The sequence below is a fragment of the Chiloscyllium punctatum genome, chromosome 2 (assembly GCF_047496795.1).
Source record: "Chiloscyllium punctatum isolate Juve2018m chromosome 2, sChiPun1.3, whole genome shotgun sequence".
NCBI lineage: Eukaryota > Metazoa > Chordata > Chondrichthyes > Orectolobiformes > Hemiscylliidae > Chiloscyllium > Chiloscyllium punctatum.
The window spans coordinates 26,139,382-26,152,798 of NC_092740.1; the positions used below are offsets into that span (position 1 = coordinate 26,139,382).

The following is a 13,417-nucleotide window of genomic DNA, read 5'->3' on the forward strand; positions in this document are numbered from 1 at the left end:
CTCTGTAACCATCACCAGCCTCATACCACTTGGCAGTTTCAGTATTGCACCAATTCTTATCTCTTCTGTACCTGCACGATGAATCACACATGAATTCATTGCTTACCCCAATCTCAGAATTTCCCTCCCTTAATCTCTCTACCTCTCTTTTCTCCTTTGAAGTTTGACCAAAACTTACCTCCTTAATTAAGCTTTGGTGACCTGCCTTTGTGTTCGCTTATCGGACTCAATATCAAATGTTGTTTTGTAAAACACCAGAGAAGCATTTTGGGACATTTTCACCATGTTAACATTGCTTCATGTTTTTGATTTATAGAAACGTTCAGAAAATCAAATCATTCACAAAAAAAAGTGTGAAAATCTCCTTAAATTCTTTAATATCAGTCACTGTATGTACAAAACAAAAAAAAATCAACTTTAAGAAAAGAAATTAATTTATTTCATTTTTTCTGACAATTGCAACCATTTCAGATTTGGAATGGATATAAAAGATCAGAAATAAACACTGACTTGAGGGGAGATATGATCTGATGATCTTATTGAGTATGGTATAGCTATGTTGCAAGGATTGAGCTTATGGTGACATATATCAAAAAACACTGAGTTTTTTTGAAGAAGTTGCAAAGAGGATTGATGAGCAGTGGACGTGATCTACATGGACTTCAGTAAGGCGTTCTCCAAGGGAGACTGATTAGCAAGGTTAGATCTCATTGAATACAAGGAGAACTAGCCATTTAGATACAGAACTGGCTCAAAGGTAGAAGACAGAGGGTGATGGTGGAGGGTTGCCTTTCAGACTGGAGTAGTGGAGTGCCACAAGGATCGGTGCTGGGTTCACTACTTTTCATCATTTATACAAATGATTTAGATGTGAACATAAGAGGTATAGTTAGTAAGTTTGCAGATGATACCAAAATTGGAGGTGTAGTGAACAGCGAAAAAGATTACCTCAGATTACAACGGGATCTTGATCAGATGGGCCAATGGGCTGAGAAGTGGCAGATGGAGTTTAATTTAGACAAATGCAAGGTGCTGCATTTTGGGAAAGCAAATCTTAGCAGGACTTATACACTTAATGAGAAGGTCCTTGGGAGTGTTGCTGAACAAAGAGACCTTGGAGTGCAGGTTCATAGCTCCTTGAAAGTGGAGTCACAGGTAGATTGGATAGTGAAGGCAGTGTTTGGTATGCTTTCCTTTATTGTCAGAGTATTGAGTACATGAGTTGGGAGGTTATGATGCGGCTGTACAGGACATTAGTCCAGCCAGTTTTGGAATATTGCATGCAATTCTGATCTCCTTCCTAACAGAAGGATGTTGTGAAACTTGAAAGGGTTCAGAAAAGATTTACAAGGATATTGCCAGGGTTGGAGGATTTGAGTTATAGGGAGAGGCTGAACAGGCTGGGGCTGTTTTCCCTGGAGTGTCGGAGGCTGAGGGGTGACCTTATAGAGTTTTATAAAATCATGAGGGGAAGGGTTAGGATAATTCGACAAAGTTTCTTCCCTGGGATGGGGGAGCCCAGAACTAGAGGACATAGGTTTGGGTTGAGAGGGAAAAGATATAAAAAAAAAGAGGCCTAAGGGGCAATCTTTTCACACAGATGGTGGTAAGTGTATGGAATGAGCTGCCAGAGGAAGTGGTGGAGGCTGGTACAATTGCAACATTTAAAAGGCATTTGGTTGGGTATATGAATAGGTAGGGTTTGGAGGGATATGGGCCAGTTGCTGGAAGGTGGACTAGATTGGGTTGGGTTATCTGGTCAGCATGGACAAATTGGACCAAAGGGTGTGTTTCCATGCTGTACATCTCTACAACTCTCCCTGACTATGACATCAACATGTTTAAGTAGAACTGCTTGACTAAACCTTGACAATCAACAATGGTTGGTAGTTCAGGAGTTAAGCAGAAAATTGATATGTAGCAGCTTCAGAAGTGTATTCTGAGGGGCAGCTGCCGTACAGCTAGTTCAGCAACAACTCTGCATAACCAATGTTTGCTATTTGCAAACAAAGCAGTTCAATGGGTTCAAGGGTACTTGCTCCAGAGTTGTCATATCAAGTCAGAAAGGTCATTTAAAAATACAAGACGTCCTTGTCGGGAGTGCCCTTCAACTACAACAATTCATCTGTCTGTATCTATAAAATGAAACGTGCAAATGAACGTCAAATTTAGAGTTGTTATGTTCTCTCTCTCCTAGTTTGTACATGTATCCCAGAGTCCAGCACATTAGGCAGCTACATTTTAATGTTAGGGTGATTATACTGAGGGGCAGTTTTCTTTTTAAACATTTAACAACTTTGAGGCGGTTCCTTCAGAACACTTTTTGGTTAGATTAGACTCCTTACAGTATGGAAACAGGGCCTTTGGCCCAACAAGTCCACATCGACCCTCCTGAGAGTTACCCATCCAGACCCATTCCCCTATCCTATATTTACCTTTGACTAATGCACCGAGCACTATGGGCAATTTAGCATGGCCAATTCACCTGACCTGCACATGTTTGGATTGGACACTTGAGTTGTTGCCTTTCACCAGGCTGAAAGGATGGTGTGCCCAGTATGGCTCAAAGTGATGGAAGGTTCTTTAACTGGGGCTAGTCTTGTGTCTTAGTTTAGTGCACTCAGGGAGCAGTAGGTCAGTCTGACAATTTGGTATCACCACTATGTGAAGGCAGTTCTGAAATGATGGCTTCACAGTCCAGCACAGCACACATTTACAGATACTGCTCCCTTACCCTCAAAGGAGGTGTTGATGCTGGGTCAATTGAAATTTTCTGAACATGAGAGATCAATCAATTATCAGGTGTAAAAATCACAAGATATGGATCAAAAGCAGAGAGGTTTACAGCATGGAAACAGGGGTTCAAGTTGTCCATGCTGCCCAGTTTTCAGAATTAATTTAGTTCCAGGTGAATGGGAATGAGATTCTGATCAATCATTTCATTAAATTATATTATATAAGAGATGAGGGGATGGAAGACCTCCATATGTCCATATGGATCTCATGTATTTGCAAACATATCCATGAATGGTTGTTACTAGTGTAATTTTATGGTTTTCCGATTACTTATTGATTTTCGTTCTGGTTCCAAATATCTAATAGAATGGTCAATGGGTAGATAAATGGACTAATGGTATATTCAAAAATTGTGGTGCTGGAAAAGCACAGCCGGCCAGGCAGCATCCAAGGGGCAGGAGAATGGACATTTCGGGCGTAAGCCCTTCATCAGGAATGAAGGATTTCTGCCTGAAATGTCAACTCTCCTGCCACTCAGATGCTGCCTGAACTGCTGTGCTTTTCCAGTGTTCACAAAGAGTGTTCACATTTAGAATACATCTCACAATTCAAAGACAAACAATCTGCATACACTATATTGGCAATCAATATGGTCCAGTTACCAAAGCACATGACAACAAGGTTTCTTATGATACGTTAACAGATTGCAATGTGTCATTTAGGTTCAAAAGTGAGTGCAAATGATAACAAGCCTTAAAGTCTTTGAAAGTGATGCATCACTGTAGCTTTAAATGCAATCCACTATCTGCTCCGAGGTCCCTGATGGATTGTGAACCATAAAGTGGAATTGGTTGAATCCTGGACATTTACTGCATGCAGCACCTGTAAGGAAAAGTTCAGAAAGACTCAGTTATGGTTAATGTAACTCAACAGCAATAAGCTTGTTATCTTGAACCACACGATCCTTATTCGAAATTGTTTCTCAGGATTTTGAGTGAACTTCAACCTTATGTCACTGAGAAAAGTCACACATTTTTAAAAAAAAAGGCACAGTAAATTTCCAATTACTGCAATGTGACCAGCTGCAGGATAACTCTCCCTCGATTTGAACATTGTTCTTGTTTTAGCTTTAGAGGAGTATCATTAACTACAAAGTCAAGAGAAGCAGAATCGTTATAAAGAAGAAAAGCTATCATTCCTTAAAATCAACAGTACTAATTATAATGCAACTTCCACGACCAATCTTGAATATTCTTTGGGAATTAGCACACTGAATTGCTTTGACAATGTAGAACTCACCATTTTCTTTGTTCCCCTTCTATTGTACCTGTTGCACTTTCCTCTTCCCACTGAGAAAGAATAATTCATTCACGAATCTCATTGTTAAGAAGATATGAAAAACCACAAAGCAACTGCTTCAAATATTTTTGTCATGTCTTTCAAACCTTGCACTATGGTCAAGAGGGGTGACCTGTTCTTGGACCATTTCAGCTGTCCTCACAAAATAACTGTTCTAGTGGCTTTCCAGCAAAGCCCATTGGAATTATCAGGCTCTCTCAGTCATATAATTTATTGTCAAATGTTTAGAATATATATAATATTTAGAATAGCCAGTCAGACTTAGTATACAAAGACACAGGGAACCTCAGAGGAACAGAAGGATCTTGGAGTGCTCGTCCAAAGATCCCCGAGGTAGCAGGACAGGTTAATTGGACGTTTAAAAAAGCTTTATTACTCATGGCATAGATTATAAGGGCATTGTACTGAACTTTGGTTAGGTCATAGCTGGATTACTGTGTGCTATTCTGGTCCCCAATCTATAGGAAAAACGTGACTGCCCTGGAAGGGATTTCAAAGAAGATTCAACAGGATGTCACCCAGATGGAGTATTTCGGCAAATGGAGAGCGCCTGGGTAAGCTTGGGTTGTTTTCTTTGGAGGCGAAAGTGAAGTGCTGGAAAAGCACAGCAGGTCAGGCAGCGTCCGAGGAGCAGGAGAGTCGGCATTTCGGGCAAAAGCACTTCATCAGAAATGACTTTTACCTGAAACTGCTCCTCGGATACTGCCTGACCTGCTGTGCTTTTCCAGCACCACATTTTTCGACTCTGACTCTCCAGCATCTGCAATCCTCACTTTCTCTTACTTGTCTTCTTCAGAGCAGAGAAGATGGAGGGTGGATCTGATAGAGGAATATGAGATGATGAGAAGCATGGACAGGGTGAACAGAATGCAGCTATTCCCAGTTGCTAAATAGTCAATAACATGGTGCATAATCTTAAAGTGAAACACAGCATGTTTAGACAAGATTTGAAGACCTTTCTCACCAGTGTTGGTCAAGGTCTGCAATACATGGCTTGGGAAGTTAGTTGAGGCAAGAAACCACATGACCTTCAAAAAGTATTTGGATGAATACTTGAAATGCATAACAATCAAGGCTATGGGCCTAATGCAGGAAAGTGGAAGGACAGTAGATAGTGGTACATTTTTGGCGGTATAGACTCAATTGGCCAAAAGCTCTCTTTTGTACTGTATGATTCTATGGTTCGAAAACATTCAAAAATTGTTGTTACCATCATTCATCTATAACTTTCATTTCTGTGACACCGTTAAGAAAGTGGGATGTATTTTGAATTAGGGTGAGAGGCACAGAATGGAGAGCAATGCTGGCCTCAGTTTAGATGTTCATTTATTGGCCAATTAGTGGCTGCCAAACAGAGGTGCACTAAGATGATGGTCTGGCCACACTTGAACTGCTACAGTCCAAGGTGATAGCAACCTCAGTCAGCCACACTAACTTTGAGGTGAGAATGCAGTTGTCAAAACTTGGGCAGGAAGGAAGAGCAAGTGGAACAGCTGCCCAGGAGCCAAAGACACAGTAAGTACTAATAGTAATGGATAGGGGTATAGAAGAGGAGTGGGGTCAATGGAAAATGTTAATAGCAGAAAATAGGCAGCTCTACGTCAATCCACCATGGTGTTGGAAAGGGGATTAATCAAAATGGGGGATAGAATTCATGGTCAGAAGATGTTAAACTTCATGTTGAAACCTGAAGGTTGTAAAGTGCCAAAGTGGAAAAAAGGGTGCTGTTTTTCCAGCTTGCTTTGGGCTTTGCTAGAGCATCATGTCAGGCTTCAGACAAATGCATTAGCGTGGCCGCAAGTTGGAGAAATGTCAGAGGGATAGGTTGAGGTCCTTTTCCAAACAGGACAAAGCCATGCTACAGTGCAAGCACTCAGTCTGCATTTGGTGTTCCCAGTGTAGATGAGATCACTCTTCACAGACATGGCCAAGTCTGTTGAGTTTCTCCAGCACTTCTTTTTTTAAAAAAAAGTAATTTCTGCAGCATCTGAAATACTTTGGTTTTATGAACAAATATCTTGATATCCAGCATGAAACTGCAGTTCAATATCCAATTCAGTCAATTATTTCTCCTGACGCCTGTTGGATGTCTTAAAACTGGATCCCAAATGGATTAACCAAGGGATTTGGAAATTTGGAAAGATTACAAGCTTTTTTTATTTATTCATAGGATGAGGGCATCATTGGCTCAGCCAGCATTTACAGTACTGCCCAGTCCAAAGGATCAACCAACCATATTGCTGTGGGTCTGGAGTTAGACCAGACCAAGTATGGATGGCAATTTCCTTCCCTAAAGGACATTAATGAACCAGATGGGTTTATCCTGTCAACTAAATCATCATTAGACTCTTAATTCTAGGGTTTTTTTTTAAATTGGATTCTGCTATGGTAGGATTTGAACCCCAGTCCCCAGAATATTATCTGAGTCTCTGGATTAACAGCCCGGTTATAATACCACTAGGACATCGCCTCCCCTCTCCATCTGCAAATGACTGCAAAGCAAACTGTAAGTAAACTGGAGGTAGGGAAATTTTTTTTGGCCGAAAACCATTACAGTTACACTGAAGTTAGTGTGACTTCCTCTATCCTTAAAATGTTGTTATCATGTTAGAAAAATATTAGGAAAAAAAAACCAAGAGAGAATAGGAAGCTCAACATAAATATGGCCAAGTAAGATCTAAGTCCTGGGAGACTAAAATCTAATTGGAAATTATAATCACAAATATTGACTGCAAATCCAACAATAGACAAGTTACAATCCCAAAGTTCAAGACATTTAACAGCAACGTTCACGATTTACATACTGGGCCAAGAACTGATAGGGAGAGGGTGAGGAATTAGAAATATGGGATTTATAAATGGCTATTTCTTGAAGTGAAGCCAGTGGAATACTATATCGGTGTCTCTACTTTCAACATTGGAGTCAGTGATACTTACATGACACAGCTCACTGCACTCTGAAACGAAAACAGAATTCGCTGCAAAAACTCAACAGGTTTGATCCTGTCAAAGGACTGAATGGTCTACTCATGCTCCTAATTAATTATGGTCATTTTTATGTACCATTCACTGACAACGTTCTCTATTAAGCCAATTCCAGTTTCATTCCTCTGACAAAATTTGCATTGCAAATGTCCTCTGGACAAAATAGAGTGAGTAGTTTTGTTATTCAGATTTCAAGCCCTCTATCCCTTAGTGGCCTCACGGGATAATAATGTTGACCTGCGCATTTATACTTTCCAATATTCATTGCCTACTTCACGGCTGGTCGTGAATGTGAGAGACAAAACAAAACCAGTCAGCTGGTCACAAATTCAAACTGTTTCTTTTCCAGCAGGTGTTCTTTACTCGGCATTTCTATAAAGTGTCTCAATCTTATATTATGGAAACATGCTGTGAAAGAACTACAGCTGGCTTTTAGTCCTGGGAAAAAAACATATTGCATCACTCCAGGAGATAGGTGTGTCCTCACAGATCAGAATCATATTCTAGATTATTGGTGGGGGTTATCCACTTCAATGAATTAAAATGAACCATAGTAACCACCGTATTTTGCCAACTCAAACAATCCTCAGACCAGACTCAAAATCCTCAACACCCAACAGCTAATCACTGTAAAAGACCATGTCTATAACTGAAGATCTACATAGAACAGAGGTAGAGCCATTTATTTAATCAAGCATCATCTGAGGGATATGGGCCAGGAGCAGGCATGAGTCAGGATTAGTTTAGTTTGGAATCATGTACAGCATGGACTGGTTGGACCAAAGGGTCTGCTTTGACTCTGTATTACTCTGAATCCAGTGCCTCTCCTCAAGACAGTTTAACCTGGTATCAGCTTAGTGAACCTTTTCTGACAGCTCCAATACCAACCTCTTATGATTTTATCTTCCACTCGCTTTGAAATAAAGGCTAAGATTCCGTGTACCCTCCCTATTACTTACAAACGTGAATGCTCGCTTTTGTGATTAGTGTTTGAGGACCCCCAAATTCCTTGTTCTGTAGCTTTTCTCTATATAAATAATACACAGCTTTCATGATGTATGCTAAGTTCATGGGACAAAGGCAATTATATAATCAGCTGTGAACATTCAGAATTGGAATCGCGTGAGCTGTTAAACACAGACCAACTTTTAAAATCTGTCTGTAGCATGCTCCCTTTGTTAGAGTAGGTGTATTGTACCTTCAAACAAATAAAAAGTTTAATTTCCAATACACTACAATATATAGTCTGACAATGCCTTTGGCACTCTTCAACTCCAATACGTTCAGCCCTACCATCTTCTCACCCTAGCAACTAACTGGGGCTTCTCCCCTAGCTCCAGCTGCTTTTGGAGAGCGATCTATACATCTTCAACATGACTTCATGGACATGAACGCAACTGATTCGGCAACATATCTCACAATCTATTCATTGTGAAATTTGAAAACACAATCAAGGTATAGAGAACACTGGAGTCCACAACTGTCTTTAGGTCTCTTTATTCAGTCCCTATTTCTACTGCTTTGTATTGTCCATAGTGAATTTCCCTGACCTCCCTCTCCCATTCCATTGAGTATTCTTTCAGAAGATCCTGACTGCCTCTAAGTCCATCTCACACCCATTTTATTTAGACCCAATTATGATTAGAAAGCAAAATATTGTAGATGCTGGAAATGTGAAATAAAAGCAAAAACGATGCTGGTAGAGATACCAACTTAATATTTTATGCTCATGATTTTTCATCAGAACTGAGAAAAAGTTATTTTAACGGGATACAAGCAGGTCAAACGGTTGAGTCTTAGAAAGAATTTTTAAAAAGCATGATAAGGTGTAAGACATGGCAGGACCAAATAAAATGATTATGTGATAGGCAAACGACAAAATAAAAACAATAATAAGGCCAGAACATGGAAGAGATTACTGCCAGAAATTATTGAACTCATTGTTGAGTCTGGAAGCTGCAAGGTGCCTAATTGTATGATTCTCATCCCGGTGACCTATCTCTTCATAGGATCATTAAAATGCAGAAGCAGGCCATTTGGTCCATCGAGTCCACACTGGCTCTCCAAAGAGCATCCCATCCAGACCCATCACTCCAAACCTTATTCCCTGTCATCCTGCATTTCCCATTACTTATCCACCGATTACGTAGCTGCCACCTATAGCTTACAAATTAAGGTAATTTACAAAAAGGAATCTCTGGTAAGATTTTATCATGGGCCATTGAAAGTCCAGGTACCAAGCCATTTGATCTTTCCCATCCACCCCCTATCAATTGGGACGTGCTGGAAAAAGTCAGAGATGATAGTCATTAAGAAAGTATGTATTTACATCATTACGTTGTATCTAGGCAATGCAGTGATTTCAAATATTGGGCAGGAGGCCACTCAGTTCACCAAGCCTGTTCTACCTCAGCACTATCCCCACATCTCTCAATGTATCCGTCTCCAGAATGCTATGCCTTGAACATTCCCAGTGACTGAGGCTCCACAGATTTCTGGTTGTACTTCACTTTACTATGCACAATTCAAAGACAGGGTTTCAGCTCTGGCTAGGGTCATTTAATCAAAATGTTTCTCTAAATATCACAAAAAAACTGGATGCAAAAAATGTGGAATTTTACATATTTTTGTTATAACAAACACAAACCTGTACACAAGTGAGCAAGTACAGATACTTAATGATAAATTGAGTCTGTAAGGACATAGAATGAATGTTAAGCATAGTCAAGTTTACCCAAGACTGGTTTATTTCCTGCATGGCTTTAGATTTTCTCTCAGGACGTTAGTTTCACCACTTATCCTTACAACAGGTTTTGTTTTAAAGACTTACCATAACCCCCAGTTCTGTTCGCACAGATGATTGCGCCAAAAAACTTTGGGTAATATTTTTGAATTCTTGCAATAACTTTCTGGCAAGCTGTAGTTGGTTCCATTCCCAATCTCATATATTCCACTGCTTGGTAACTAATTTGAGGCAAAAATATCAAACTGAAATAATGTCCACATGGAAAATGTACTCCAAGATCAAAGAAAAGAACATTTTACACAACTTAGGATGAATTTTGTGCACAAAATAGGAAACTTTACTCAGTGAAAGAATGCTGATTGATTTTAATAAACTCTAGTCAAAACTGTCCATTTCTGAAACATTGCAGGGAGAAACTGTATTCAGAACTGAGAATTTATACCTTTTTCTGAACCACTGCAAGAAATAGGCTCTGTGTGACCTATCAGGAAAAATTGAACTGGCTAGTGCTCTTCTCCAGAGAATAAGAGATAAGGGTAACTTTTTAGAAGTCTTAATGGTAATGATTCTGAAAGGGTTTCATAGAAAAGACATAGAAAACGTCTTGGCTTGTGGGCTCGATCAGAACAAGGCACATGATTATGAGATGGCCACAAATAAAACCAATTGGGAAACTGTGAAAAATCTCTTCGAATCGAACTAAAAGGGGCAGTGTAGGTAAATGGTATGGATGCATTTAAGGAATACTTGATACTGAAATCATTGTGTTGTTAAACGAAGATGGGTGGGAGAAGAATTTTGCATAGCTTAACAACAAACATTTTCTCAGTTAATGGTGCTCAGAATGGAACACAATACCCCAAATAAGAAAGGCCCAACCAATGTTTAAGGATCAGTGTAACTCTTGTTTTTGCATTCTATTGCTTAATTAAAGTAAGGATCCCATAATGCCTTTCATCATAAAAACTGCCAGAGCTCTAATTTCTTCCATTCTCTTTAAATGGGAAACATTTGGTTGATTTTGTCTCATCAGACACTTCCTACCAAAATGCATTATTTCACGTTTCTCCACGTTAAGTTCCTTCCATCACTGACTGCCCTTTTCACCAGTCTCTCTATTGCCTCCTGAACTCTGTTACTGCCCTTCTCATTTCTGGGTCACTTCAAAACGATGAAAGTGTACTGTGTATATCTGGGTCCATATAGTTAATATAAAAAAACCAGCAGAGGCCCCAATACCATCCCTGAGGACCAGCAGTGTATACTTTGCCCCAGTCTGAAAAAGAACAGTTGAACACTACTTCTTCCCTCAGCCAAGTTTAGGCTCACTGATCCCTTCAACAGTGCGGGTTTTAATTTTGCTGACAGATGACACTTTGTCAAGCAATTTTTGAAATGTTATATAAACAACTTTGTCCTTCTCTGTTGCTTTAAAAGAACCCTAGATATTCAAACAGGAATTGATTTTAACAAATTTCTACTGTCAGCTCTTCTATAACGCGATAGTTGCATTCTTGTGTAACCCCATGTTATAGAAAAATCGCACTTCACAAACACTTCAAGCGCTGTTTCTAATGTAATCGCATTACAGCCAACACATGTTTTAGAAATTCGTGCTTTGGAAACAAGTGACCCCAATTTGTCAATCGCATTACAGCAAGTTCGCGCTAAAGAACCTCACGTTGTAGCTGAACAAATTGTACCAATGTTGGCAAATGCTAGTTTTCTAAATGTTAACTAATTTTGTCCTGGAATATAGGCTGTAAAGGTTTTCCCAGCTTGTTTTGTGAGGTTTACCCCTCATCATTTTCAGATAAAGAAAAGGCAGACTTATAATTTGAATAGTCTGGCACTAATGGTAAAGTTTCCATTGTTTTACCAGACCATGGGGCACATGTCTCATTGGAGAGAGACAACTCAAGTGAGGACAGAGATTGAGAAGGACAATCCTTCATAGTAATGTTAACTAGTGTGGGTGTTGAACCAGTACTCTTAGTATCACTAACTAGCCATCTAGCCAACTGAGCTAGTCTCCCTTGCACTCTCACCCCCTTTTCAAGCTCTGTACACTTTCCATACTCAGTTTGGTTCTCTATTAGAAATGTTACAATTCATCACAAGCCTTTTTTATTGGTTTCTTTTTCACTGCTCTACCTTTAATCATCCAGGGTACCTGAGTTTTGAATGCTCTAACATTCCACCCCTCAATGGAAATTTGTCTACTTTTGTACCTAAACCAATCCTCCAATTGGTTAACTATTGCTTTAAAATGAGTTTATTTGTTAAATTCCAATCCAAATCAGCTGGATTCCTTTCCAAGTTAATCTTCCTCAAATTATATTTTTATGTTTGATTGCACCTAGCCCTTTTCTGTGATTATTCTTAAAGGTTATGCTGTTGTAATATGAACCAAATTTCTTCCATTGAAATAAATTCCATTTGTTCCATTTTGTTCCCAATAACTAGCTCTAGCACTTTCTTCCCCATTGAACTGGAGATGCACTGATCAAGTGTATTGTCAGAACATCTCACTCTTTGTCCTATTCCACCATTGCAAAAGCCAGTTTCCAAATAAGCTTCTCAATAAATCCTCAAATACAGATATTGCATTTTTCTACACTTTGTTCCTTCCCACTATTTACTGGACTGTTAGTTTAAACTTAGTGGCACAAACTTTCTTCTGCTGTTTCTTAAAATTAAGGAAATGGACAATGCCTTTGACCCCAAAACAACATCATGCCTCTCCAGTGATGTAACAGTAGCTTTGATCAATACTGGCACCCAATCCTTTTGCCTGCTCGGATGTATCCTCAATGCTTGAGTGAGGACAACTAACAATATAAAAGGGAATTTTAACAGTTATAGTCAAGGTCTCAAAGGAGTACATTTCAACAGTCATTAAAATGGAAGAAAATACTGCGCAAATGATAAGAAAGAGGAAGGACCTGGGTCAGTGCGGAAGTTAAAAGTTAAGAAAGAGGCTGTTTTAGAATAGGCTATTAGGAATAAATCAAGATTAACAAAATAACAAGGTAATAGGAAGCGTACAGGAGGGTAATGTAGTCAGTGTATATAGACTTGAAAAAAAGCATTTGATAAAATGCAGAAAAGTTGAGCAAAGCTTGTGAGCATGGTTAGAACCAAATGGGGAGGAGGAAATAAAGGTACTCTCAATTTAAATTATAATTGGCTGAGTGTTGGAAACAGATGAATCCCTAAAGGCCATTTGACCCATCGAGTCTACATCATCCCTCTGAAAAGCATCCCATCCAATCCCTATAACCTTACATTTCCCGAATCTGCACATCACTGGGCTACGGGAGCAAGCCAGAACAGCCAAACAAAGGGAGAATGTCTGTGCTGAGTTTGCACTGTCACCTGAGAGCGGAATTACACCCGGGTCCCTGGCACTGAGGCAGCAGTACTAACCACTGAGCTGCCCCAGTTATTGCTAACAATTATTTTTCATATCAGAGGATATCTCTTGTCAGCTTTCCAGTCATCAGTGCTGAGACTCCCATCCTTCCTGACATATCAGTGACCCAGACTTGTGCAAGGTCACCAATTCAAAATTTATGGCTGATATAAAAC

General features: G+C 39.6%; 1 protein-coding gene across 1 annotated transcript in view; it reads right to left on the reverse strand.

Moving 5' to 3' along the window:
• Nucleotides 1–354: 354 nt before the first annotated feature.
• The window catches only part of LOC140495505 (N(4)-(Beta-N-acetylglucosaminyl)-L-asparaginase-like), a 35,733-nt gene continuing 22,670 nt past the window's right edge, over nt 355–13,417 (reverse strand). Inside the window, exons 8-9 of the mRNA XM_072594599.1 lie at nt 9,911–10,044; nt 355–3,618 (exon numbers count right to left, since the gene is read on the reverse strand). Coding sequence (XP_072450700.1) covers nt 3,524–3,618; nt 9,911–10,044 — 229 coding nt within the window. The 3' untranslated portion in view covers nt 355–3,523. The remainder of the gene's footprint in view (nt 3,619–9,910; nt 10,045–13,417) is intronic.